Source organism: Saxophila tyrrhenica, assembly GCF_035928015.1.
Source record: "Saxophila tyrrhenica strain CCFEE 5935 chromosome Unknown scaffold_21, whole genome shotgun sequence".
Taxonomy (NCBI): Eukaryota; Fungi; Ascomycota; class Dothideomycetes; order Mycosphaerellales; family Extremaceae; genus Saxophila; species Saxophila tyrrhenica.
Window position 1 is genome coordinate 53,473 of NW_027041753.1, and position 25,959 is coordinate 79,431.

The 25,959-nt window shown below is 56.0% G+C and overlaps 11 protein-coding genes across 11 annotated transcripts; 3 read left to right on the forward strand and 8 right to left on the reverse strand.

Moving 5' to 3' along the window:
* Window positions 1-408: 408 nt before the first annotated feature.
* YOR1 (ATP-binding cassette transporter yor1) lies at window positions 409-5,244 on the reverse strand (the record flags this gene model as incomplete). Its single annotated transcript, XM_064807351.1, has 3 exons — window positions 409-614; window positions 890-2,093; window positions 2,149-5,244. 3 exons carry the CDS (start codon window positions 5,242-5,244, stop codon window positions 409-411), a joined length of 4,506 nt encoding a protein of 1,501 aa, XP_064654365.1.
* Window positions 5,245-5,932: 688 nt separating this feature from the next.
* Window positions 5,933-7,704, reverse strand: LTR77_010129 (uncharacterized protein; the record flags this gene model as incomplete). Its single annotated transcript, XM_064807352.1, has 3 exons — window positions 5,933-6,865; window positions 6,940-7,266; window positions 7,327-7,704. 3 exons carry the CDS (start codon window positions 7,702-7,704, stop codon window positions 5,933-5,935), a joined length of 1,638 nt encoding a protein of 545 aa, XP_064654366.1.
* Window positions 7,705-8,184: 480 nt separating this feature from the next.
* Window positions 8,185-12,633, reverse strand: LTR77_010130 (uncharacterized protein; the record flags this gene model as incomplete). Its single annotated transcript, XM_064807353.1, has 1 exon — window positions 8,185-12,633. The coding sequence occupies one exon, from the start codon at window positions 12,631-12,633 to the stop codon at window positions 8,185-8,187; it is 4,449 nt and encodes a 1,482-aa protein (XP_064654367.1).
* Window positions 12,634-14,231: 1,598 nt separating this feature from the next.
* On the reverse strand, window positions 14,232-14,417 carry LTR77_010131 (uncharacterized protein; the record flags this gene model as incomplete). The annotated part of the gene is made up of 1 exon (XM_064807354.1): window positions 14,232-14,417. The coding sequence occupies one exon, from the start codon at window positions 14,415-14,417 to the stop codon at window positions 14,232-14,234; it is 186 nt and encodes a 61-aa protein (XP_064654368.1).
* Window positions 14,418-14,503: 86 nt separating this feature from the next.
* On the reverse strand, window positions 14,504-14,944 carry LTR77_010132 (uncharacterized protein; the record flags this gene model as incomplete). The annotated part of the gene is made up of 1 exon (XM_064807355.1): window positions 14,504-14,944. One exon carries the CDS (start codon window positions 14,942-14,944, stop codon window positions 14,504-14,506), a length of 441 nt encoding a protein of 146 aa, XP_064654369.1.
* Window positions 14,945-16,126: 1,182 nt separating this feature from the next.
* Window positions 16,127-17,176, forward strand: LTR77_010133 (uncharacterized protein; the record flags this gene model as incomplete). The annotated part of the gene is given in 2 exon segments (XM_064807356.1): window positions 16,127-16,594; window positions 16,610-17,176. 2 exon segments carry the CDS (start codon window positions 16,127-16,129, stop codon window positions 17,174-17,176), a joined length of 1,035 nt encoding a protein of 344 aa, XP_064654370.1.
* Window positions 17,177-17,811: 635 nt separating this feature from the next.
* LTR77_010134 (uncharacterized protein) lies at window positions 17,812-18,860 on the reverse strand (the record flags this gene model as incomplete). The annotated part of the gene is made up of 2 exons (XM_064807357.1): window positions 17,812-18,375; window positions 18,714-18,860. 2 exons carry the CDS (start codon window positions 18,858-18,860, stop codon window positions 17,812-17,814), a joined length of 711 nt encoding a protein of 236 aa, XP_064654371.1.
* Window positions 18,861-19,766: 906 nt separating this feature from the next.
* Window positions 19,767-21,283, forward strand: LTR77_010135 (uncharacterized protein; the record flags this gene model as incomplete). Its single annotated transcript, XM_064807358.1, has 2 exons — window positions 19,767-20,956; window positions 21,013-21,283. The coding sequence occupies 2 exons, from the start codon at window positions 19,767-19,769 to the stop codon at window positions 21,281-21,283; spliced, it is 1,461 nt and encodes a 486-aa protein (XP_064654372.1).
* Window positions 21,284-21,324: 41 nt separating this feature from the next.
* LTR77_010136 (uncharacterized protein) lies at window positions 21,325-22,980 on the reverse strand (the record flags this gene model as incomplete). The annotated part of the gene is made up of 1 exon (XM_064807359.1): window positions 21,325-22,980. The coding sequence occupies one exon, from the start codon at window positions 22,978-22,980 to the stop codon at window positions 21,325-21,327; it is 1,656 nt and encodes a 551-aa protein (XP_064654373.1).
* A 784-nt stretch (window positions 22,981-23,764) lies between these two features.
* LTR77_010137 (uncharacterized protein) lies at window positions 23,765-24,810 on the forward strand (the record flags this gene model as incomplete). The annotated part of the gene is made up of 2 exons (XM_064807360.1): window positions 23,765-24,338; window positions 24,395-24,810. The coding sequence occupies 2 exons, from the start codon at window positions 23,765-23,767 to the stop codon at window positions 24,808-24,810; spliced, it is 990 nt and encodes a 329-aa protein (XP_064654374.1).
* Window positions 24,811-25,032: 222 nt separating this feature from the next.
* LTR77_010138 (uncharacterized protein) lies at window positions 25,033-25,636 on the reverse strand (the record flags this gene model as incomplete). The annotated part of the gene is made up of 2 exons (XM_064807361.1): window positions 25,033-25,307; window positions 25,378-25,636. The coding sequence occupies 2 exons, from the start codon at window positions 25,634-25,636 to the stop codon at window positions 25,033-25,035; spliced, it is 534 nt and encodes a 177-aa protein (XP_064654375.1).
* Window positions 25,637-25,959: the final 323 nt, after the last annotated feature.

A 25,959-nucleotide genomic window follows, 5' to 3' on the forward strand; every position in this document is an offset into this window, starting at 1 on the left:
TATTTCAGACCCAGAAAGAAGCAAACGGATGGGAGATAGATGTATCAGACAGCTGGCGAAAATAAATGTCAGTCGAAGTGCAGTTCTCCAAGAAGCAAACGCCTTTTTGGTGCTGACGAGCAGCTGCACAACACCAGATACGCCGGCGGAGAGACGCGGCCTTTGATCTGTAGCCGGGGGTCTTCCCAACGAATCTCATGCTGCTAGATTGCCACTTGTGATGATCAGCTGCCTGGCGGCTCATTGAAATTAACGCTTTTATACTCAAGCATATATATCCGTGCAACTGGCATCGGCACTCTCAAATCGCTGGACTGAACGCCTTGCCCGGCCATATGCACCCAGCATGCTATGCAGCCTCGATACCCAATATCCCAAATCTACCCAATCTTCGTACCCAATCACGTTTTACTGCATCTGCGCAGCACTCCTGCTCCTCTCTAACGCCGGACTCTCCGCATCAAACCTCGCCTCCGCGCTGTTGAAGAAGTCCTCCCTTCTAATACCACTGCGGTCACACATACCCCTGAAGATACCGCCTTGGTCGTAGAGACTGATCGGCGAGTCCAACTCGGCAACGTTGCCCTGGTCCATGACCAAGATCCTGTCGTAGCCTGGAGAAGAGGTTAGCATTCTTTCATTCCGTAAAGGATGAGAGGAAGCAGCGTCGGCTACTATGCCCGGGGCGAAGACGGCGTTCAAAACGGCGAATTTTCATCCTAAGGTGAAATTTCGACCTTAAGCTGTCCAAGTCCGCCAACTCCAGGACATAGTAGCGACGTGTTCCAGTTGGTTTCGACTTGCCTATTATAGTTTTGAGCCTGTGGGCTGCGCGCGTTTATCGTTAGTACAGGCTTCATAAAGTAGTTGGGTTCACCCAAGAACTTACCAATACACAACAGCGTCTTCCCCTTGAACCCCCTCACAATCGTCCGCTGAATCTTCTGATCCGTCTCAAAGTCCACCGAAGACGTCGCCTCATCACACACGATAATCTGCGACCCCCTCACAAGCGCACGAGCAAGAGCAAGAAGTTGCCGCTGTCCAAGCGAGAAGTTGAGACCTTCGTCTTCCACAGCGGTATCGAGGTGGATGCGCCCACTCTCGTCTTCCAAAGCCTGTTCGCTACCGACCAAATCGGCCTGACGGAGGGCGTTCCAGAGCTCGAGGTCGGTGTGTTCGTTGAACGGGTCGAGATTGCTTCGAATGGTGCCGCGGAAGAGCGTAGGGTCCTGCGGGATGATGGCAAGCCGAGAGCGGAGGTCGTAGAGGCCGATCTTCGCAATGTCGATGCCGTCGATCGTGATAGAACCGCCGGAAAGCTCGATCAGGCGGAAGAGGGTGGACATGATGGAAGATTTGCCGGCGCCTGTTCGACCGACGACACCGATGCGCTCGCCGGCTTTGACGTGCATGCTGAGGCCGTGGAGGACGAGGGGAAGGCCTTCGCGGTATCGCATCTGCACGTCGTCGAAGACAATCTCGCCCTTCTGTGGCCAGTCGGCTGGTACGTCGCCTAAGTGGAGGGGTGCCTCTTCTTCGAGCTGAGTGCCGTAGTAGTGTATGCGCTCGGTCGAGTTCATGTTGTTCTCCACTTCAGCCAGCTGTCGCACTGTGAATTGAATCATCTGCACGATCGTGAGGATGTACGAAAGCACGAGCCCGCCAGTACTGGGACTGATGGAGAAGCGCGAAGTGACGACCAGGATGCCGACGGTGAAGACCAGCAGCGTGCCCACAGCATCCAGACGAACAGACAGCCACCGCTGGTTGGCGTACGTCAAGAAGTATGCACCGTCCATGGAGTCGATCGAATCATTCACCGACTTTCGGAACTCTTTTTCCAAGCCGTATGCGCGGATAGTCGAGATACCAGTGACAGCCTCTCCGAAGCGGGAGAAGACCACACTGCGCAGCACAGACTCATGTCGCTTCATCTCGCGGGCAGAGGCTCGGTAATAGCTGGCCGCGAACAAGAACATGATCGTGAGCGGTACCAACGCGATGGCGAAGTAGTAGTAGTAGGCGATGATGAGGCAGAAGACGGAGATAATCATCGCCATGGTCATGAAGAACATGCGCATCGAGTCGGTCTGTAGTAGCATGTCAACTTCCGTTCTAAAACTCCCGAAAAGATCTCAGACTTACGAGCATATTATCCATAACATCCACGTCCTTGGCAAAACGATTCGTGATCCGACCCAGCGGCGTGGTATCAAAGAAGCTCATCGGACTCCGCAGCACCCGCACAATCGCACGGTGCAACATGACCTTACTCGACTTCGTGCCGAGCACCGTGATCGCAACCGAGAAGGTGAATAGCAGCGCCGCCTGCACCACACCGAGCGCAGCGTAGCCACCAATGTACACACCGTCGCTGTAGCCGAATTTGCCTGCAGTCCACCAACTCAGCCACAAGCTCGTGACGATATTGGCGCCTTGCGAGATGATAAGGATGAAGAGGATCAGAGGAGCGACCATAATCGAGCCAGCGGCGCGGACGTAGGCGGCGTAGACGTCCCAGCCAACGCTCGCGACCGCCTTCTCTTCCTGCTGCATGAGTGCGCCAGCAGGCTTGCGGCCTTTCTTCTTCAGCGACTTCTTCTTTTCGTCCTCTCGCTCGTCCTCCTGCTCGTCTTCTTGCTCCTCTTTCTTCTCTTCGACAGCGGTCGTCGCCATGAGCTGCTGGAACTCAGGATCATGGCCCATGAGCTCAGGGAAAGTGGCAACCTTGTGAATAGCACCGTCCTTCATCCAGATGATACGGTCCACACGGTGAAGCACGTGAAGCTGATGCGTTGCGAGAACGCGGGCCTTGTCCCGCAACAACCCACAAATAGCGTTGTCCATGATGTGCCTTCCAACGTGGGCATCAACAGCCGACAGCGGGTCGTCCATGAGCACGATATCCGCATCGAAGTAGATGGCGCGAGCAATGTTCAATCGCTGCTTCTGTCCACCAGACACCGTGATACCGCGCTCACCAATCTCCGTCATGTCACCACTCGGCAGCATCTCGAGATCCGGTCTCAGTGCGCAGGCGTCGATGACTTCGTTGTACCATTTGCGGTCGTAATCCCGCCCGAAGACGATGTTTTGCTTGACCGTCGCGTTCTGGATCCAAGCGTACTGCGGGCAGAAAGCACGAGTAGAGCCAAACGTGACATGGCCGCCAGTGCGTCGCATATCACCAGCCATCGCACCAAGTAGAGAACTCTTGCCTGAACCGACAGCGCCAATGACAGCGACAAGCTCGTTACGCCCGATGGTGAGATCGATGTTGTTGATGGCAAAAGGCGTTTCCTCGTCACTGTCGCTTGAGCTGTCTGAGGTCGTAGGGCTACTAGGCACCTCCAGCTTCTCATTGGAAAGCTGCTTCGACTGCTGTTTCTTCTCGTCCTTCTGCTTCGCCTTGGCGGCCTTCTCTTCTTTGCGGATCTCGCCAGTGCTCTTCAGTGCTTGATTGGCGTTCTCGTCGTTCTGATTGCGCGTTCGCTCCCATGTAAAGTCGGCATCCTTCATTACAATGGCGTCATTCGCAGAGTAGTCCCACACAGCCTCATCTTGAGCCTCTTCTGCCGCCAAGAACTCCTGGATACGAGCGATCGAAGCAAGACCGTCGACCACCTGACCGATGACCATAGGCATTAGGTTGAGAGGTATACGCAGCGAGTTGAACAAGGCCAGCGAAGAGAATACCGGAGCAGGGCTGAAGTCCGCATGCGTCTGGCTGTAAGTGATAAAAGCCAGCATAGAAGCGAAGATGGGCATGGTCATCGAAACGGCCATGATACCGTTCCTAATGGACAGCAAGAACGAGATCTTACCAATCTCGCTGTCTCGCAACTGCCCAAGCCGGTCCAGAAAGCTGGTCTCCCAGCCAAAGTACTTGACGAAGCGCACTGAAGACAGAATTTCCTGCGTCAAGCTGACACGTTGGTCGGTGATCTTGTTGATGACCTTGCGTCGGCTCATCAGACTTCGAATGGCACGTCCGAGTAGAGGCATCATGATGCAGATGAAAGCGAAACCAGCCAGAGCGCTGTACGTCAAATTGACGATGAGCAGGGCCAGCGCAAGGAAGACCTGAATCGGCGACGTCCAGCAAATATGGAACATGCCAGACGCCTGATCGATACGGTAGGTGTCGGTGGACATGAGATTGACGATGCGGCCATTGCTCCATCCTTGGCCATCACCAGAGACACCTTTCTTGCCCTTCGACTGATCTTTGCCGAGTCGCTTCTTGAAGAACTTCTTCTCTTCTTTACTGCCTGGCTGGATCCCTTCGGGTGTGTGCTGTTCCTGATCCGCATCTTTGGCCTTGCCACCAGCGCGAGCACGACCTGATATCTTCATCGCCTTCTCGAAGATGACAGCAATCAAAGTCGATCGTGCCTGTCCACCGACCATCATACCCCGGTAGATGAAGTGATTTGTACATAGCGACTGGACCACTTGCATGCACGTAATGCCAATGACGAGACCAATGCCATGACCAATGTCGGGCGCCGGGATCAGATTTGATCGTTGAGCTTCGTAGGCCTGCGCAGCGAATCGGATAAGATACTTCATCGTGAACGGCGAGAGCACCTGAACCAGTGCCGCGGTAAGCTGACAAGCACCGCCGATGATGAACTCCTTCTTGAAAGTGTCGTATAGCGCCATGGTCAACGGACGCTTGCTCCCCGCCTCATTGCGCTTCTTCAGCGACGAGTTCAGCTTGTCCATCAGCTTTTCTACCTCTCGATCCGGGTTGACAGCCCAGACGTCGTTGATGTCTAGAGGCCGCTGGTAGCCCACGTCCATGATCGGCGTGATCCATTGGAAGGTGAGTTTGCTGAAGAAATTGGCCGAGTGCTCTTTCGACGGTATCCGCTCGTCGGCCGGAGGAGGGACATTCTTATGCTTGAACGGATTCAACTTCTCGCCCCATGTTCGTTTTCGCGGTGGCGTTTCTTGTGCTTCCGCAACTTCGGTAGACGCGTAGCTCGTGCCTGTCGCCTGTGTCCAGTTGCTCTCTGTTCTTCGCATCTGCAGCCGGTTGTGTTTCTCTTTGTCCAGATCTTCATTCGAGTCTGTATCATCCACCGCCTCCCGGTCTACAATCTTGCCCTCTTCCGCGTCCTTTTCACTTCCCACCCGCTCCAAAGGCTCGTCGGCGGCGGGTTCATCTCTCTCCACGACGCCGTCGGCCGTGTTGGCGTCGGCGGCCCATCGGTTCTCCGCATCTGGCGCAGACATGGTGTCTCACAGCGTCGACGCCCACAACGAGTGTTATCGAAGAGAAAGACTGGTAAAGAAGCACAGCAGAAGATGCATCTCCAAAGATGGGAGGCGGCGGCGTGCCGAGGCCGGTAGATGTAGTGAAAGCATCATGCACCTTTGCCAGCAGAGTCGGGGGCGTCACTTCGCAAAGTCCGACCTGTCCGATCTCCGCCACGGACCTTCTAATCAAGATCCTCATCAAATGCGTTGATTGGCGGCGTGGAATGCTAAGAATGCAGTAGCGCTGCAGGTGAGGCTTGTTTCCCGCGTTTTTTGCAGGGTGTTGTCCCCGCAGAAGACGAGACGTCTGTACGACAGCCGCTGACATTCCATCTCGTCGCTTGCCTGGCCTCAGACCGCAGACTCGGTGAGGCAGACCACTCGCCACGAACGGGACGGCGTGCGAGATACGCGAGTATCCGTCATCGAAATCTGCTTACTGCATCACAAGAGCCCTGACAGCTAGCCGAAGGAGGAAGCTGTTGAAGCTGTGTCGGTGAAGAGGCATTCGACTGCGTGCCGGATGCCGATATGTTCTCAGGTACTTTTCCCAGGGTACCTTTAGGCTCATACAATCGAGGACCTTCTAGGCTTTCGGTCATCATAGCCCTATCTTACATTCTCACCCACGATCTCCCATGTCTTCCATCCCCTCAAGATTCGATCACCTCATCTCAAACGCAGCAGAATTAATATACTCCTCCTTCTGATAGTACCACGGCAGTTCCGGCAGCAACTCACCCCTCGCCTTCGGTCCACGATGAGCAAGCACAAATGGCTTCTGCTCCCGCTCTCTGCACCGACAGCAGTTACAGTGTCCTTCCTTGCCCCGAGTCGGCCCTGCTGAGCTCGCCACAACTGGCTCGTTCCCAATCATCCCGTCCCCAGGCTTACACCAAGCCGCGAGCTGCGACTGGCCTACATTCCTCTGCTGACTGTCAATCTGCTTGCGCAACACCTCGGCTTCCTTTTTAAACACCACCCACAGCCGGTAGTCGTCCAGACCGTCGTTGCTGTCGTCGTATGGCCGCGCTTTTGCAACATCATCCCCTTCACGTGCCAGCTCCAGAAGCGTAGCAACGAAGCACTCCTGCAGAAAAGCAAAAGAGAACCCGGGCGTCGCTCTTGCCATCGGCACTAGCAGCTTCTTCGGGAAATCAATGGATTTGTTCGACTTCAGCTTCTTGCGCCAAAAGTCACAGTACAGCGTCCGCTCGTGCTCGTTGGGGAGCGGGAACTTGTACTTCCTGTCGAATCTGCTCGGTCGCTTCGTGAGGCCCGGATCCAGCTTGTCGAGGTAATTCGTCGAAGCCACCACGAAGAGGCCGTCGTTGTTCGCCAGCCCATCCATTTCGTTGAAGAAGTACGAGCGAGTGTCCGGCGTGACGATAGTTTCGACGTCCTCCAGGATGAGCATGCATGGCGCTTCTGCGCGGGCGCGAGCAAAGACGTCGCCGATGTCCCATGTTGTGGGTGCGGATTTGACGTAGAGAGTCGGGATGGGCTTTAAGTTCCCGTCCTTATCTTTGCGCGTGTAGAGTTCGTGCATCAGTGCGCGGATAGAGATGGTCTTGCCGTTTCCTGGAGGTCCGTAGAACTGCGGCACAGTGTCAGCGACGTTTCACACCAAAGAGCCGAAACAGACACTCCTAAAAAACAATGAACACTCACCATCAACCCCCTCTTCCACGGCACGCCCAAATCCTCATAAACCGCCTTCGAACTAAAAAACTTCCTCGCCACCTTCGTCAAATCCGCCTTCATCTCCTCGTCCAAAATCACATCCTCCCACGAAGCCTTCATCACCCCATCATACAGCTCCCGCGACTGCCGCCAGTACCCATCGTACACCCAGACGACGTCGAGGATACTCGTCATCCAGTCTCCAACAGCTTTGATCAGCTGGTCGGTGATGGAAGAGGGGCCGAGGGGATGTTCGTCCGAGCGGCATTCTTTGAGCACGTATTGGTTGGTGCTGTTGATTGTGTAGAGGATGAACTGTCACCCATCACATTAACATCATTATATGCACGGTCAGGAAAGGAAGGTTAGACTGACATCCTCATCACCCCACGAATACCGATACTTGCCAAAACTCACCGCCTCCGCCAGGGCCCCTGTCCCCGATCTCGTCCGCGGCGGCGCATAGCCCCTCCAACTGGCATACGAGTCCGTCTCCAAATCAACCTCACATCTCGCGTACCCAGCGGCGGCGAAGATCCTCAGATTGACATTACTCGCCGGGATGGCGGTCACGATCATGCCCGGGTTAGCTTCACGGAGCGCGGCGATGTACTGGAGGTCATGGTCTGCGGTTTTGGCGGAGGTGAGGTTGAGGACGTCGTTGAAGAGGTGGTGGGGGCCGGAGTCTGATGATGAGGGGGTGGGTTGTTCGAGCTTCTCGATGATGGAGAAAGGTTCCATTTGGGTGGACATTTTGAGGTCGTGATTGAGGTCTGGGAGGTATGCTGATTGTAAGCTGTAGAGCAAGGGAGATATGGCTTGAGAGAGGAGAAGAAGAAGGTGAGAGTTGCAAACCTACCATGATGTTGTTCAGCAGGATGAAACAGGCGTTGTTGGTGACGACGTGGATGCAGCCAATCAACCGCGGCGTCAGCCTCGGAAGGATTCGATGATCGGATGGATGGCGCAGGCAACGAGATCTGCCTGAATACACCACCGCCACCCACACGTACAAGTTGAAGGCACGGGAAGACGACGACTTGATATGGTTCTGTCCATTAACTACACAACACTATACAACAACCCCCTGCCCTCTCCCCCTTCATGATCTCCAACCAATCATCTAGAACAAAAAAATTACCCCCCCGCATACCCCATCCCGTCTCTCATCTCTCATCCCATACCCAATCCCATCCACATCTCTCATCCCATCCCATCCACACGTTCATAACATTACACCTTCCGCAAAAAAACCGGCACATCACTCAAATCCACCCCAAACCCCACACTCAACTCGCGACTCTTCCGCTCCGCCCGACTCTTTCCATGACTCCGCGTCCCCGCGCTCCCGCCGAACCCACTGCCCTTCTCGTACCCGTACTGCATCCCGCCCGCGTAGCGGTCGAAGAGCGAGCTGTCGTGGACCATAGACTGCATTGGCGAGCCGCGGGAGATCTCGAGGGATTGCGTGGAGCGGCTGGCTTGGGAGGTTGTGGTTGTGGTCGTTGTTGTGTTGTAGAAGTTTGTCGTGCTGGAGGAGGTGAGCTTGGCCAGCGTCTCCGGGCGGGATTGCTCAAGGCGTGGTGCATCGGCTGGAGGGGTGGGGCGGCCGATGCTCTTGCGGCGAGAGCGCTCCGCTGAGGGGGCGTCGGCTGGGGTGTACGGGTGGAAGTTACCCGAGGGCGTGATGACGCGACCACCGGGGCTTCGTTCGCGGTGGATCGGTCGCTGATGGGCGATGTGGGAGGTGTTCGCTGCGCGGGCGCTCTGCGGACCGAGCAAGTCGGTGGAGGAGGCGTGGGGAGTCTGTGATCGTGAATCGTCTTGCTCTGCCGCAGGCACGACCTCCTTCTCCTCTCCGCTAGAGGTTCGAGCATTTGGGGGCCATGCGCTGCTTTGGCTGGAGTCCTTCACTTGAGGCGTGATGGACCTGGACAGGCCGACAAACGGCGACAGAGCCTCCTGGCTCGTGAGAGGCGAGACGGGACTCATCGGGGCCTCACCACTGCCAGTCGCCGGCTTAGCAAGCGATTCTCCAAGCGTCCTACGCCTCTCCTTCCAGATCTTCGCCTGTGCGCTCCAGTCTGCCGCAATGCTCTCCTCAGCGCTCTCTTTGTTGGCCTCGCTGACAGCAGCGACGGCAGGCTTCTCTTCGACCCCAGTGTCCGAACCAAGCCCAATCTGTATAGAAGCAGAGCCATCCGAAGGCGTGCGCAGAATCGTCTGCACCTGCGCCTGCAACGAGGTGGCACTCTCCTGACGCGGTCCGATAGGTCGGACACGACACTTCTGTTCGGAGACTTCACCGACTTGCTTTTTATGCTCCATAGTCTTCCGTACTGCATCAGCGACGCTCACCCTTGAGTGACCAGGCGTCTCTTCACTACTACTACTGCGCTCCGAGTCGACGGGTGTGGGCTGCGCACTGTCCTTGCCCTGCTTGTCAACCGGTGCAGTACCCTGCGGAGCTCCACGAGCAACGTCCGCCGGCAGCTCAGGCATAGGCGGGATGCTATCCGCATACCCGCTCAGGGGGCGGGCTGAGAGCTCCGCGATCTGCTGCTGGGCAGCCTCAGACGGCAGACTGCCTCTCCTGTCCATTGGCCGCCTTGCAACCACCGCCGTCGGCACAGGAGCAGTGCTCGAACTCATGGATCGTGTGTTCTCACGGAGCCTAGGCGTCGCCATACGAGGCCGGTCGTCGATACGCTGGTTGTTCGAAGAGGCGATATCGCGGCTCTTCAGGCGCGCCAGCTCCGCAGCCATGCCGGAGTCCATACCTTGTAGACCACCGTTCTTTGATCGGTAGACGGCTGTGGTGATCTGGTGCGGTGACTGCAGACCTTCATTAACACCACCTGGGAGTGCAACGGTTCTTCTCATAAGGTTGGTCGAGATGTCGTACGGATTGACGCCCAGAGTCCGAGAGACTGAAGAGTAGTCCGTCCACATTGGCGCTTCCTCGTCTCCGTCATTCTTGGACTCATCCGAAGAAGTAGAAGCGAAATTCGGCATCGGTGGGACATCCAGATCGGTCGGCCTGGATGCTGAGTGTTCACTGCTCCTCCGTGACTTCCTCGAAGCCAAACCCCATGATGTCCGTCTTGAGCTCGAGCCCACGTCCTCTTCCGCAGTGTCTCGGACAGTGTTGCTGCGCTGTCGTTCGCGACCAAGACTCTTGCTCCGTTTTCTCGTGATAGGAGAGTTGGCTGAGAACGCCGCATCATCGTCACGATGGAAGCTCTTCTTGCTCCGAGTCTCGGCAAGCGAAGGCCTACTCTCGAGATGCGCCTGCTGTTCTTGCGTTGGACCAGGTGTCGATATAGGCGACGCAGCCGCGGGCTCCCACGAGAACCGTCCAGAGCCAGCAGGAGCTTGCTCGGTCAGTGTGAAAGTCTCGCTGGGATTAGCGCTCTTCGTCTCCTGCTGCTCCTTCTGCTTCTTCCTCTGCTCTTTGAGCTCTTTCTTGACAGCGTCCGGCATCGGCTTCTGCAGCTTCTTCTTCTGGGATTTGCTCCGCTTTACCTCCGATGGAGTGCTGTCTGGCGCCTTCTCCGTCGCCTTCTCCGTCACAGGAGTTATCGGAAGCGAATTGCTCGAGTTTCCTCGTGATGACGTGACCAGTCTGAGAAGAGAGGACCGCTGCTTACGACTTGCAGGTGTCTGTGACGAAGGAGAAGCGGCGGGCGAGAGCAGGCTCGGCGATCTCAGAATCTGATTGAGCGAGTACAAGCTTTGTACGTCGTCGTCCATCTTTACTGCTTCATCTGAGTCGTTGCGAAGGTTGGCGTTGTTGTTGTAGAGTCTGCTCGCGTCTTGGAGCATCTGCCTTTGATGCTCCTGGAGCGAATTGTCCGTGCCATAGCCGCTGTCAGCCTTCTGCGGAGTCGGACGTCCTGCATGGAAGTTCCGTAGGAAATGCTGAGACGGGCTGGCGCCTTCTTTGGTTTCTGACGTCTCGCGCGGCGCAATGTGATCTTTGATAATAGCCACGGTATCACCGTTAAGTCGCGACAGCGCAGTCTCCGGCGTTTCGTTATCGGTGACCTGCTCATCTTCACTATCGAAAACGGTACTCAGTCGCTTCAGCAAAGCTTCACGCTCGGCAGCTGCTTGCTCTCCGTACGGGCTGGCGGAGATCTCGCATTCTGCCACGTACTCCTGCGAGATCTGGGAAGCTCGATGGCTCCAGCGGTGAGCGAACCGTGGCATCTCTTCTGGCAGAGGAGAAACACGGCCATCGTCGAAAGACCGCCTGATCGGGTGTAGAAGACTCTGCTCTGAGACTTTGTGCGCCATGATGGTAGATCCTCGTAGCGATGCTGCGCTTTCCTTAGGCATAGGGATCCGGGTCAACGAAGGATCGCGAGATCGTGGTGTGGCGCTTTGCGATCGCTCGCGTGCCCTGTGTGGCCGTTGTCGTTTGTAGATCCTTGGTACTGACTCGTCCCGTTCCTTCGGATGCGGGATGCCTGAAATGGAGGAGTCTCTGGGTGTCAGTGAGTCTCTCGACCTTGAATTGTGTCTCGAGCGGCCTTTGCGTGGCGTGTCGAAGGAGGGCTGTTCACTCAAGGGTGGAGCGGCAGGTTCAGTTTGTGAGCGTGTGAGCGTTTGGCGAGGAGGTTCCGTATCGACTTCGGCATTATTGATGACAGCAGTCCCAGCCACGTGGTGTTCAAAGCTCGGTCGCTCGCGGGGAGTGCTGGGAGCTGTGGCATAATCCTGGCTGCCTCTGGTAGTGACAGGCTGTAACTCAAGACGTCCACGTTCTGTGCTCTTGCGAGGAGTCTGGGCTTCTCTCCTGGAGGGCAGGCCATCCAAATCCGAGTTAATTCGCTCGCGCACAAGTGCACCCGGTTCTGGCGAAGCGGCGCCGTTGGTGATGCGTAGTGTTCCTGGCCGATAATGACCAACCGTATAGAGGTCGTCTGCAGGCGTAGCGGCTCTGGCATGCAGAGTCTGGCCGGCTTCATCAGCAAGATCCAGCGCAGCCAGACTGCCCTGAGACAGCTTCTGTCGTAGGTGCGTCTTGAAGTCGCCGCCCGTTTTGGATTTCTTCTGTCGGATCGGCTGCTTCACGTCTTCCTGGCGCCGCAAAAGGTCCTCCGACGCATCGCCTCTGGTAGCAAGACCGGCCGGCAGCATGGAGCCTCGCCTGATCACAGTGGAAGTCGAGAAGTTGCCAGAAGCACGATCCTCGTTGTTTGGCATGGTCGGGCTGGCCATGTACGAGTCTCTGGTGGGAAGCAACGCCTTGTGCAGAGCTACCAAATCACTCGGAGACGCGTTCTTCTTCAGCTCCTGCAAGAGGTGGATGGCTTGCGCAATATCGAGCGAAGGGTGGTCCTCTGCCACTGCAGACAGCCTCATGTTGTTCATTCCATGTTTGTCCAGGCTGGAGGATGAAGACTGAGCTGCCGAGTTCTGTCCAACATTCAAGCTGGAAGTCGAACTTGACTGTCGCGGCTTCAACCCAGCATCTTCGCTATACCGCTCTTGATTTGTCCGCCGCTGAGTTTCGGGAAAGGCACCGGTGAAGTGCTGTCGTAGGAGGTCTCTACTGCCGGGGCTTCGAAGGTCGTCGACGGATGCTCGGAGGGTGCTTTCGGCCATGCTGGTCTCGGGGTTGGTAGCATTGACATCGTTGCTGGACTTCAGCTTTGGCAGCTTGGGGGCCTTCATGGCGAATGATTATTCTGCTTGTTTGTTAGAACGATTGTCCCTCCACATCTCGTGAGCTGCTCGTCGACGTACATTGCAAACGAGTGACACTGTTAATTAGTCCCGCGATTCCCCTCCACCTTCAGTGCATGCTGCTCCCTAGGACCTCTCTTCACACTGCTCGACAGACGGGTGTGAGGGAGAAGGGTGAGAGGTGAAGCGGCCAGATAGCAGGCCAGACTTCTTGAATCAGAATCAAGATCGATAGCAGGGTTGACCAGGCGAGCAGGTGGAGAGGTGGCCAAGAACAAGAACAAGAGCAGAAGCACGCACGGTTGTCGTTGCTACGGGCCTGCTATCGTTTCACATGCGTGGCGCCGACGGCGGTGACGAGTGTCGCCTTGTGAAGAGGTAATGGCGGCAATCTTGGATGAATCTCGCACCTTTGCTTACCGCGCGGCATGTCAAGTGATTAATTATACAAGAGAATCAAGCGATATGAAAAGCACGGGATCCTGCTTCATGTTGTTGCTCGGCTGGAGAGAAAGAGGCTAGAGAGGCTAGAGAGGCAGGGAAGTCGGCAAGCAGGAAAATAGAGTTGCAGATAAAACAAGGCTGGTATCGCTATATCGGGCTACTTCAAACGTCCGCAAGAATTATCGGGCAGGGGTCGGCGCATATTCAATTTTGGATGGGCGGCAGAAGTCGACTGTTCTTCGTGCTGGCAAAAGTGATATGAGATACTAGAAGACAATCAGATACGACAGCTGGACTGGGGAGCAACAATCGGAAGTAAAGACACGTGTACAATTGACTGCTGGCAACTTCACAAGTCGTCAACACCCACCGACCTCGAATGGATCTACCGCCGATCCGGCTTGTTGGAGACGAGGTGTGGCTGTGTGGCTGTGCTGTGGCTGCTCCACGCGGCATTGAGGGCAGGGCACATGCAGCTCAGACCTCTTCAAACGTCTTCATGTTGATAGACTCGCCTGGCCGTTCGTCGATCACCAACAGTCGAAAGATCACCATCCGAGCAGGGCAGGGCAATATCGCCGACGTGGAGATGTCACCTAAACCTCCCTCTATCAGGGAAGAACAGGAACAGCAGTGCGTGCTCCCGGGCGCGGCCTAAAAGATTGAAGGCAACATGACTCTCCAACGTCTTGTTCGGACGGGGTTTCGAGTGTCCTCGACGCAGGTGTCTTGAGGGGAAGACGCTGCAGTAATGATCATGAGTCCAAGTATGAAGAGTGCATACTAATCCAATAGTAAGTCACATTTGACTACCTGCACGATGTAGGTAGCTTATGGTAGGTGGAATGTCCAAATGGCGGCTCGTTCTATCCTCGCCCTCCCATACCCCTAGATCCAATGCCAGTCAGTTCCCCATTGCACGACACCTCATCCCATCTCCATCCTCAGCAAACCCTTCAACACTCTCCATCAGAAGTCCCTAAATTTAACACAACATCCGCCGCCGAGAACCCACCCCACCCCCAACCCCCCCACTTCCAACGCCGCCTATAACGCACTCAACCACCCACAATTCGGGTTCGCGTCACATGATATCGTATACCGCATGCGCCCCATATACTCCCCGGGCTCCGCCAGATCCGTCATCTCCCCCACGCCACAATCTCCAGCGTGCACATCAGCTGCATCGTCTCCCACCCGTCCGGCCCCCGCGGACACGGATCCGAATGCGGATCCACGCGCACACAATGCGGATCGTACGTCTCCGGCTCGACGCTGCTGATGAACTCGTGCATCGGCGCCAGGGTCGCGACGAAGAAGTCCGCCATCGCGTCCGTGGTGCTGTGGTCCGTGGCGTCGCAGGTCCAGACGATGGTGCACGCGCCACCGTTGGTGGGCAGGGAGACGGGGGGTTTCAGTCGCACGCGGCGCCGCGGACTTGGCCGTAGACGGTGTTGATGATGTCGGCGGCGGCGCTCGGGGTGGGGAAGACGAGGGCCACGTAGTCGGCGTTGAAGGCGAAGTCGAGGTCTACTGTGCTCGGGAAGCCGGTGGGGGTGTGGGTCGGGAACGTGAAAATGGGGCTGGTGAGGGTCACGTCAAGGCAGGTGGTGGAGGTGGCGGAGGCGCTGGTGATGGCAGTGCGGCTGGAGTTGGTCCATTGGCGGGCGAGGAGGCGAGGGGTTGCGGCGGAGTCGTTGATCGCCGAGGTGTAGGTCTGGCGAGTTAGCGTTGCTGCTGAGAGGAGGATGAGGCGCTTGAGCGTGATGTGTTGTTGGGGTCGTCCGATGGTCTTTTGCTGACCTTGTTGTAGCTTGGTTTTATGTAGGGACAAACGAGGTACTCGAGCGGGCATTATGTACCCCGAAACAGGCCATGTCAGGTCTTTCAAGATCCGCGCATCGACAGTGTCCCATTGCTTCAAGGCCAGCTGGTCCCGCTTGCAACAGGGCCGTCGTCGCCGACCGACGTTTCAGATTGCGACAAAGCTGCCTCCAAAGGTGCATCTAGTAAGGGATGAGAGTGATAAGGCGACACCTCAACTGCCTCGGGAGACAGTTTGGACAGGCGTACCTAGTGTGACACAGTGGGGCGTGTTGCAGGACGGGCGAGACCGAAGCCTCGTCGAGTACAATGCCTACGCTGGAAGCGGCCGATCGGTATGGCAAGATTGATGTTCAGATAGCTTCCGGTCGCCGACATGCTCAAGTTTTGTGCCCGAAGCTTGCTCACGTTCGGGACTCGGCCTCTCCAATATATCCCTCCCACGGCGCTGTGAATGCTTCATTGTGCGATTGACCTCGTACTGTACGTCTCCACCGCTTTCGCCATCGTTCAGTGCATGTCGTGGGTATGCACCATTCGGCGAAACTCACATCCGATGCTTCTGAGGATGCCTGTTGAAGCATTCGATGCTTGAGGGTAAAGCACTTCCTAGAGGCATGCTTCTGAACAGTCCCGCAGTTCGCCGTCTGCACGCTTCCTCCGCGTTGAGTATCTGTCCAATGTCGAGGTATCAGCTGGTGGTGAAGCGAAGGGGGATAACTATCGTTGTAACAGAGTTGGAGAGGAGGAGCTAGCGTTGGCTGCTCGTGCGAGGATAGAGTTTAAGGCTAGAAAGGATTTAGCAAAGGTTAACTGAAAGAAGAAGGTGCGAGACGGACTTTATAGTATGAGCACGAACACCACACCCAGACTTTACCACATTCAGTACCAACCCGGCGCTGGGGCGGAAAGAACTGGGGTCGGAGAGAGCGGGATGTGATACAGAGCGCCATACCAAGATCCCTCCGGCCAATGTTATCTTGTTGCCTTACACGCCAAGTGCAGTGCTAACATGGCAAACAACCCCCGACTCGTCCATTCCGCATGCTGCCAACATGCACGATGATACGGTCATACAAGAGCGGCTGATTGCATCCCCGCAGTACAACTGTACAACTGCATCCTTCGAGGCTGAGAAGGTAGGTGGTGCCATATGGCTCTCAAGACTCAAGTACATGCACACTCCCACAATGCAGCTCGCCATCTCTCTTCAATGAGACCACCGTCGCCTTCGAAATGCACTGCTCTCTTCGCATGCTTTCTACTCACCGGTACATTGTTGCACAGGCTTGGACGAGCCATTCACTACAATGTCTTCCCACATCCACGCCCAACTCTGGGCCCCAACGCCGCGCTGGAGGTGGACAACAATCGGACAACCACGACGTCGATCGATCTGGTCCTAGCCACGACAGCCCGTGACGATACCTCATGGACTTCCAACCTTCACATCCCCAACCTCAATGTCGTAAGATACATCGCCAATGATGCATCTGCACGCCATAGGCCTCCTCGACCGAAAGGAAACGAAGCGCTGATGTACCTCACCTACCTTTACGACTTTTACCACCACCTGCCGGACATTGTCATCTTCACCCACGCGGAAGAACTGCCCTGGCACGTCGAAGGAACTCTCCTGCGAAACGTGTCCTTTGCGCTTTCCCAGCTGGACCTCCAGCAGGTAAGTGCTAGACAGTATTTCAACCTCCGCGTCACCTGGAGAGCCGGCTGTCCCACCTGGATCGACACGACCAAAGGCCCTAACGACTGGGACAAGGAAGAAGAGCCGTTCATGCGAGAGGCCTGGACGGCCAACTTCGGCGGCGAAGAGGCTCCGGACCTGTTGGGAGGACCCTGCTGCTCGCAATTCGCCATCACGCGCGCCGCGGTCCAGAGGCAGAGCAGGGAGCAGTACAAGCAGAACATGGAGTGGATTCTGCGATCCCAATGGCCTGATCGCGTCATCGGCAGAGTGTGGGAGCACATGTGGCCACGGCTGTTCACCGGCGAGCCGTCGGATTGCGGGTACAAGGAGAAAGAGAGCTTGTGTCAGATGTACAAGATCTGTTTCGCGGGCGACCGGGAGCTGCGAGAGTACAAGGAGCTGTGGGAGGAGAGGGAGCGACTGAAGGAACAGATGTCGTTCTTCCGCGCTATTTGGGCGCCCGGGAGGGCGAAGGAGGCGAGAGGGAGGATGTTGGTGGTGAAGACCGAAATTGAGGAGGGGTTGAAGATTGCATTATCGAATGGCATGGCGGCGTAGTCGATGGGACAAGTGCCGGAGAGCATTGCAAGAGGAGGAACGTCTCACCCTGCTTCTTTGTCGAGTCTTCAATAGCCAGGCGCGCTTCCTCCAAGCACCGACCGAACGGCCTGGCGGCTACATAGGCGACTGCTCCATAAGCAGCTTGCTTCAAGAGGAAAGACCGCACGCGCCGATTCATGCCGGAAGAAGTAGGCTTCTGTCGGCGCCGAGAGCGGCTCCGGAATCAAGTACAGCCATGGCCGCCGTGGAACTTGTCGAGCCAGTGGTCTTATTGGAGTCGATGGAACTCCACTGGATTCGGGGCTAATCCCTCTACCACTAGACTCCGCCAAGACTCCAAAGAACACGTGAAGGGTATACGGCCCGCTCCGTTGAAACGTCTAATCGCATTCGGTCACTTTGGCGTGCTCTGCAATTCACCTCCCACATTATGAGGTGTCGTATAAAGAAATTCGACGTCATACTTGGATGCTGATGGAATTCAGAGTCTCAATCTATATCCATCTAGCAGGCCTAAGACTTCAATCCATACTCTCCAGCCCCACTCCAGAACCATCCACCTCCAACAAGACCACCCGTTCTCGCCCTGCGCCAGGCCTCCTGCTGCAAGTACACCGCGCATCCTTCTCCCTCTAACACTTGAAAAAGCACTGCACCGATCTCCCCGTCTGACTCGGATCGAAACTGGCGGCCTTGAACTGCTTGGTGTTCCCGTTATCAAAGAGCTCCGATCCCTGGTCGCACGTCGTTGTCGAGAAGACGTGGCAGTCGGTGCCGAAGGTCCCATCGCCCGTCACATGTATCGCTCCGAAACCCGGCGGGTAGGGGTAGCAGGTGCCGTCGCAGACGTTGGGCTTGAACGCGGCCGTCGGGTTCTCGATGGCGCCGACCTGGTGGTCGCTAAAGATGCGGACGCACTGTCCGTTCACCACCTGGCCACCGAGCTGTAAGTTGCAATCGAGTCCGCTGCCAAAGGTGACCGGCGGTGCGGGGGGGATGGTGCTGGTGGTCGGGAAGGGCACCACGGAGGTCACAACGGTCGGGAAATCTTGGGCACGTGAGCCCGCAATCGTGGCTGCAACTACGAGTAACGAGAACATGGCGTGCTGCTGCATGGCTGCGGTGAGTTCGCGTGAGTGGCGGCGTGTGAGGAACGAAGCACGGTGAGTGGGAGTCGAATGAGTTAATTGTTGTTCCTGCCAGGGCGACAGAACGACTTATATACGTGTGGAAGGCGTTGCAATGCGTGCGTAACGTCGGCTCCTAGCCCAATACGGGTTCCAGCGACAAGCGCACGCTGGCCATGTCCGAGTCAGAAACAAGCCTGGAACCGTTCCATTGCATCCTGCATGGCAGACAGTATATGCTCGGGCTTGCAAGGGCTTAGCTACAACCGGCAAAGTGGAAGTCTAGATATGCATAACTGTAAGCCTGTTCGAGTTGTCAGTCCAACGTATACTCAGATAGCACGGAGCTTGCTGTGTGCTTATTCCCAGCACGGGTGGGCCAGAAAAGTCGAAAACAGTAAGCTTACAATAGTAAGGGCACCAAAAGCTGCCTTTGGTATCCGACGATCAGTATAGCGCAGATACCTTGCTCGTGAAAGAATAGACTGTGGTCCTAGAGCCAAAAAAGCTCCCATGGCGCCCGACTGCAGGATCGCTGTATTCCACTCCTCCATTGCGACTCAAGAGCAGCAACGCCAATGCTGGCGGGACTTTCTTTCCATTTCTGCAACCTCTCAGCAATGTCCGTATAGCCGGGAACGACGATCTTTTCCTCAGTCAGTAGGCTGGATAGGTCCTTGCGAGTATCGGCTTCTTGTTCTCCATCCGCCTCTGGCAAAGTTTGGCTCACGTTCATGATGGGATCATACGATTCACGACCGTTGCTCCACGGACCAAGGCTTTCACGCCCCCAACATCTAGAACGCCTCTAACTTTCCCGCGCATGCGCGATGGCCTGGGACTGCATGGTTTGCCAGTGGGTGCCACAGCGACTCCATCATCCTCTCGGACTTCGAGACAGTGTCGGATGGGGAAGCACGACGGCGGCGCAGACTGCGAGCGCAGCAAGCGATGTATCGACGAGCAGCCAGGGTGCTCTTGGGACGACGAGCACGAATGTGGCGTTCGCGGACATGGCAGACATGGCGAGATCTTCGACGTCGTTGGCCACGAGGTCTTTTTCAGCTTAGCATCAACAAGGGTACATTTTACTGAAGCCCTTGTTAGATCTTTAGAAGTGTGATTTGTGGGGAAAATGGAGGTAATCGAAAACAAACCTTGGGCTATTTGTTCGAAGTGTTGTATGACGATGTGTGATACCGCCCGGGAGGAAGAGGCCTTGCTGAGAGTCGTTGTCATCCGCAGCTTCAATCAAAATCCGAACCGGAATTTGATTCAAGACCACCCATCCGGACCTTGATTTCGATTACTGGTAGACGTAAGTATTTCCCACTGTTTGTCAACTCAAATATAAGTTCCAGCCATACAAGGTATGCTCACGTCTCAACTGTACCTTCTCTTCCCATCCTGCAACGCCTCCGAACCACTAACAACATCCCGTCTCATCCAACCAAGCCACAATGTTCCCATACACTACATCCCTCCTCCTCCTCGCCCTTTCCCTATCCGCGGTAACATTGCTTCAATACCTCCGCAACCCCCTCTACCACCTCCCAGGCCCCTGGTACACGCACTTCACCTCCCTCCCCCTCAAACTCGCCACCCTCTCCGGCCGGCGCATCTACTTCGTCCACTCCCTTCACCAGAAATACGGCCCCTACGTCCGCATCTCCCCCTCCGAAGTCGCCGTCAACGACGTCAAAGCTTTCAAACAAATCCATCGCATCGGCTCCGGTGGGTTTGAAAAGTCAACATGGTACCGGGATCTCCTCGCCATAGGTCGACCAATCTTGTTCACGATGGTCGGGCACAAAGACCACGGCGCGCGGAGAAGGCTGTTTGCCAAGGCGTTCAGCAAGTCGAACATCCGGAATAACTGGGAGGACAGCATCAAGGAGAAGATCGAGCTTGCCGTTCGTGGGATGGGCGCGGAAGCGGCGAGGGAGGAGAAGGTGGATATGCTGCGCTGGTGGACGTTTATGGCTTCGGATGCTTCGGCGCATTTGATGTTCGGAGAATCGTTCCACACGCTGGAGAGCGGGGAGGAGAGTGAGTATCTGCAGCGACTGCAGACCGGTCTGGTAGGGATGGGATCAGGCGCTGAGTTCCCTCTGATGCGGACGATCGGTCGATGGATTCCGTTGCAGATTTCTCAACGCCTATTCGCCGTCAACGGATATCTGCTCGACTATGCAAATACCGCCATGGTGAACATGAGATCGAAGGGCGACGGGAAGACGATCTTCGCGACCATCGCCGCTGAAGCCGAAAAGGGCGAAAATCTGCGAGACATCGACGTCCATTGCGAAGCCACAGGTCTGATGATCGCCGGTACCGATACCACTGCCATCACAATCACCTATTTGATCTGGGCCATCTTGAAGCAGCCGGACTTGCGCCGCGATCTCTGCGAAGAGCTTTCCGGCATCGCTGAAGATGCCAAGGATTCCGACCTTGAGCACCTGCAGCTTCTCAATGCGACGATCGAGGAGGCGCTGCGACTGTACGGAGCGCTACCCGGTGGCCTCCCTCGTGTTGCGCCTCACGGCGGTTCCAAGATTGGTGGCTACCAGATTCCAGAAGGGACAACCGTGACGACCCAAACCTACAGCCTCCATCGAGATGCAGAGTTGTTCCCAGACCCTGAGAGGTAACGTCTTCTTTCCCTTGTACTGATTGAAGTGCGGATGCTGACAGCCGTTGTAGGTTCGTAGTATCTCGCTGGATGCCCGGCAACGAGAACAGCAAGTATCATCTCTCCGACCTCGCCAAAGCGGCCTTCTCGCCTTGGGGCGCAGGCTCTCGAACTTGCCTTGGACTCCACATCGCATACACCGAGTTGCGGCTGGCCGCGTTGCTCTTCCTCCAAGCGTTCCCGGAGGCGAAGATCGCTCCATCAACGACTGAAAAGAGCATGGAGATGGAGAATTTCTTCTTGATCAGACCTGCCGGGCATAAATGTGAGGTGGAGCTGTGAGAGGTGAAGTAATGGCCTTTGGGGTTTTTGCGTGCTCTCTGCTACGTTGAAAAGTCATCGGCTCGCCACAAGCCCATAGAGTCGGTGTAAAGAGGATCAAAAGGATCGAGATATGGAACTAGGTAGTTCTCCCACTCGAGCAAGCCGTCCATGCTCATATCCTCTAAAGGCCAGCCCGGTCCTGATTTTGATAGTTCGTGCTGTGAAGTGTGCTCGAGACCATTTGAGGTGGTGGCCGACGATCCAACGATGGCCTTCCGCGACTTGCTAGCCTGTGTCGCCAACTTCGAAATGGGCCCTTTGAGCTTTCCGGTGTACAGATCATAGTCTGCAGTTTTCTCTCCGTGCAGCGCGGCGTCCACGGGAGCCCAGGCTGTCTCTTGTAGGCCAGGTTCTTGCACAATGCACAAAGCTGCCAGAGCAACTGCCAAAGAGTGCCACTGTGGCCAGAGACTCCAACGCCATCCAGCGTTTGTCGAATCGGAGGTGCAATGTTGCAGGCCGCTCAATGCATCACAAGCAAGCTGTAGGAGATACTCGCTGTTGCAGTTGAGGTCCAGATTCTTTGACGAAGCCTTCGTTGGGCGAGCTGCGTGGAGGTTTAGAGTGGCGATGTTAGTCTTTCCTACTGCAACTGTGAATCGTTGCAAGGGATTTGTTTCGTTGCATCTCGAGAAGTATCGCGGGGACAGTAGGTCTTCGAGACTCTTCACGTTGGCTTGACGGTCTTCCCATGTGCCATGCTGGATTGAATGCGTTTCTATGGACATGGTCGCGATTTCGTGCGTCATCAGTGAGTACGTCATCTCTGTGAAGTCAGAATGAGAGGCTGGAAAGACTGTCATATCTGGCCATAAATCTGCATCGTTCACATCCAAAGGCAGTTGAGCGTCCCAAGTGTTTGGAAGGACGAGCGGGTCTGAGGCGTGATCGATCGCGACAAGCAGGTCCAACACACGGAGTGCATGCCAGAGCCGACGTCTCTGTTGCGTCTCGAACACCTTTGATGTTCTACTGAGCTTCTCAATGTGTATTCCAAGGGCATGAGCCGAGCGGACAGCCACAGCCAGCAGTGTCCAGGTACGCCTGGTCTGGTCGGAGCGACGGAGGGCTGCGAGGTAGATTACGAATGCTTGCAGAGTCTCCAGTGAATCAGAAGTCACATAGTCTGCGTGCGTCAACGCGGCATCGCAGAGCCTCTCATATTGTGCCTCGATTTCAACCTTGCGTTGCTCAAAGATCTCCGCGCAGTCCTCTTCGGACATTGTAGCGATCGCAGCGTAGTAGATGGCAAAGCTCAGCGCTGCGGCGGGAGGATCACTCCTCATCCTCAGGCCATCCAATACCAGAGCCCGGACTGTAGGCTGGTGGAGGATCTTGAATACTGGATCGACATTGCGGAAGAACATATCATACAGCTTCTCCCGAGTCGCCCTTGAAGGGTACTGGTAGGCGTGAGGCATAGAGGTCAAGTTCGAGGGGCTGTCAACGACTTCGTCATCCAGAGGCTGGTTCTCGTCCCCAAAGTCGTCCTCTTCATGAGCAGTCTGCTTGATGCTTTCTACCTCAGCACTCAGGGTGGACCAGAAGGTGTCTCCAAGATACTGGAAGAGGCCAGAAGGGCTGCCTCCAGGGGCGTTAAGTTCTGATTGCACAATGCCAGACTGATCCTTAGCTAAAGCATTCTCCTTCTGCATACTGGAAATAAGACTCTCGAGCTTCGAGATGCGTGCTTCGTTGGTCGGAGTGCATCTCTTGCGGCCGCCGTTTCTGCCTCTGGGAAGTCGCCGGTTGGGTACAGGGACACATTGCGTGCCCTTCTTCAAGCACGTGTCGCACGGAGAGGCTCGGTTGCATCGTGTCTTCTTCCTTTGGCATGCTTCACACGCCAGAGTGGCTCCCGGCTGTTCGGTCATCGTCTCGGTAATGGACCTTGGATGTACGATGTAGGCGCCTCCTTACCTGTGGAGCGGCCAGACATGCTGACTACTCTTATTACTATCGTCAAGTTCTGCCAGCACGACTCGACGCCGATTCATACGGCAGAGCCATGGCGGCATGTAGGGGCTTGTATAGCGAGATGTAGGAGTCATTGATATGGTATAGCTCGTCCAGACGGCGGTGTTAGACCGGACGGAAGACTGGCCTCGGCCAGCAATTAACCGAAGCCAGTGAATCCTCCAGACGCCACAGGAACGTCAAACACACTCTCAAACCTCGCTTCTTCCTCATCGTCTCCTGTTCTCAAGCCATCAATCTGTCAGGCGTTTTGCATAGAAAAGATTCCGTCTCAAATAGCTACAAACGTCCTTGGCATCTGGAAACACGGGACATGACCTGCCGTCTATATACAGGGCGCGAGGCCACGCGACGGTGAGGAAGGTAGGAAACTCTTCTTGTTTACACTGTTTCTTTCGCAAAGTCACTCGTTTACCAGTCATTCGTTACCGATCGTTTGATACGATCCCAACAGCCATCACCATGCCTTCCACTTCCTTCTGCGCGGCCCTGTTGACCAGCGGCTTCGCGGTTCGCACAGCGCTCGCCTACACCCAGGTCAACGTCCCGTCCCCTTTCATGAACAAGAACATCGATCCCATCGTCTTCCCGGGCTCCTACTCATCCTCCCATCTGCACTCCTTCTACGGCTCCGATGGCGTGACCGCTTCGACTACGAAGAGCAGGCAGATCAAGAAAGACACTTGCACCAATGCCGAGAACCCGAATGATCTGTCCGTCTACTGGACGCCGACTCTACTCTACCAGTCTGGCGATGACTGGGAGCCCGTTCCGGTGATGCGCTTCAGCGCTTACTACGGTCTCGGCGACGAGCCAGCGGAGATCCCTATCCCCCGCAACCTCATGATGCTTGCCGGTAACAGCAAAGCCACCACGCCGGACGAGATGGTCCCAGAGGCCCACGCCGAGTGGTTCTGCGAAGGCGACGAAGACGCTGGCTCGGATGCGAACGGGTTCCCTAGTCAAACGTGCTCCACGCACATGCAGCAGCTGCTCTACTTCCCCAACTGCGTCAACACCGAGACCTTGGAGACTGGTACGTTGATCAGCATCGTTTGATCATTCATTGGAAGCTAACAGACTACGGAATAGCCTACAAAGACGGCGAGCCAGGCAGCTACCACGACTGCCCCGCCGGCATGCAAGCCATGCCCCAACTCCGCTTCTCCATCCGCTACGACCTGCGCGAAGTCGTCTCCGGCGGCTGGTCCGGCACCGCGCCCGTCAAGCTCGCCTCCGGCAACGCCTACAGCAGCCACGGCGACTTCATCAACGGCTGGACGAAAGAAGGCAACGCCAACCTCGTCTTGGCCATGCAGAGCAAGGACTCGTACATCTCTGTCAACGGCGACCGCGGCAACGATGGCGACACCATGGACTGCGAGGCTGTGGACGCCGAGCCGGATATGGGGACGAGCGATTATGCGGAGAGTGTGTCGATGATGAGCAAGAGGTCTGTGCCGGCTTTGGGGTGGAGCTCGAAGAGCAGGTTTGCCCGCAAGGCTTGAAAGGGAGAGCGCTAGGCGTATGAGACGTGTGAAGAGATGGAATGGAATGAGGCTGTACTTTCAAACCACCTGTATGTATGTATGCATTTACCGATGTGTGACACTACAAATGTGCAATTGAACGCCTCAACGCCGTCTACGAGTCACCACCTCCCCGATGCAATCCATCCTGATCCCTCCCCCCACACCGCCCTACCATCTCCCCTTCTCCTCTACCACCACCTACACAACAGTAGCCCTAAGCGAGATCGGCTTACAAGCCTTATTCTTAATAACCTTCGGCGGCACCTCGGTCCCAAAGAACAACCCAAACACCTTGCCCAACCCGCCAACCTCCGTCGGGCAAGCGAAGAAAGTCGTCCCCGCGGCCGCGACGACTAGCTCGTTCTGCGCGTTGACCGAGAAGACGGCGCTGGCGTCGCCGTACTCGGAGAAGACCTGCGAAAGCACGCCGTCGGGGGAGGAGGGGATGATCATGCTGATGGGTTGGTTGGGGTCTGTTCGCCACAAGAGTCAGTCTTCATGTCCATTGACAGTGTGTGTTGGGTGGGTGATGGTGTTACGTACGAAAGTTTAACACCTCAAAACCGCTCTTGATCGACCCAGCGGTGCCCGTAAGAACAGCCTTGTCTGGAGTGTAGGCGGAAGGACGCTGGATGATGACGGCGTCTTGGCCAGCGCCGACGTGGGCGTTCACGACCGCCCAGCCATCGAGCTGGGAGCCAAAGGCCGTGAGGCCGAATATCTGGCTGGTGAAGTTGAGCGGTTTGGCGAGGGAGGTGCCGGAGGCGGCGAGGGCGAGGGTGGCGGTGGTGGTGAAATGCATTGTTGTTGGTGGTTTGGGGTTTGGGTAAGTTGTTGGGTGCTGAAGGCTGCTTGGTGCTGGTGATGCTGGTGGTGCTTTTGAATGTGATGATGGACAGAATAGCGAGACTTGCCTTGCCCTTATATACTTCTCCTGGACGTGATGCCAGTGCGCCTCCTCCGGCGCAGCAGTGCTATTCTCACCATCGTCACCGTGTTGTTGAGCGGTGATGGCATCGTGTCACGGTACGAAGGTGGCAGGAAATATTGGCGGCGACCTCGTCTTCTCTCACCAAACAGAACTCACGATGCAGTCAAATCCGAATCTCGGTCGTTCGAAGATGA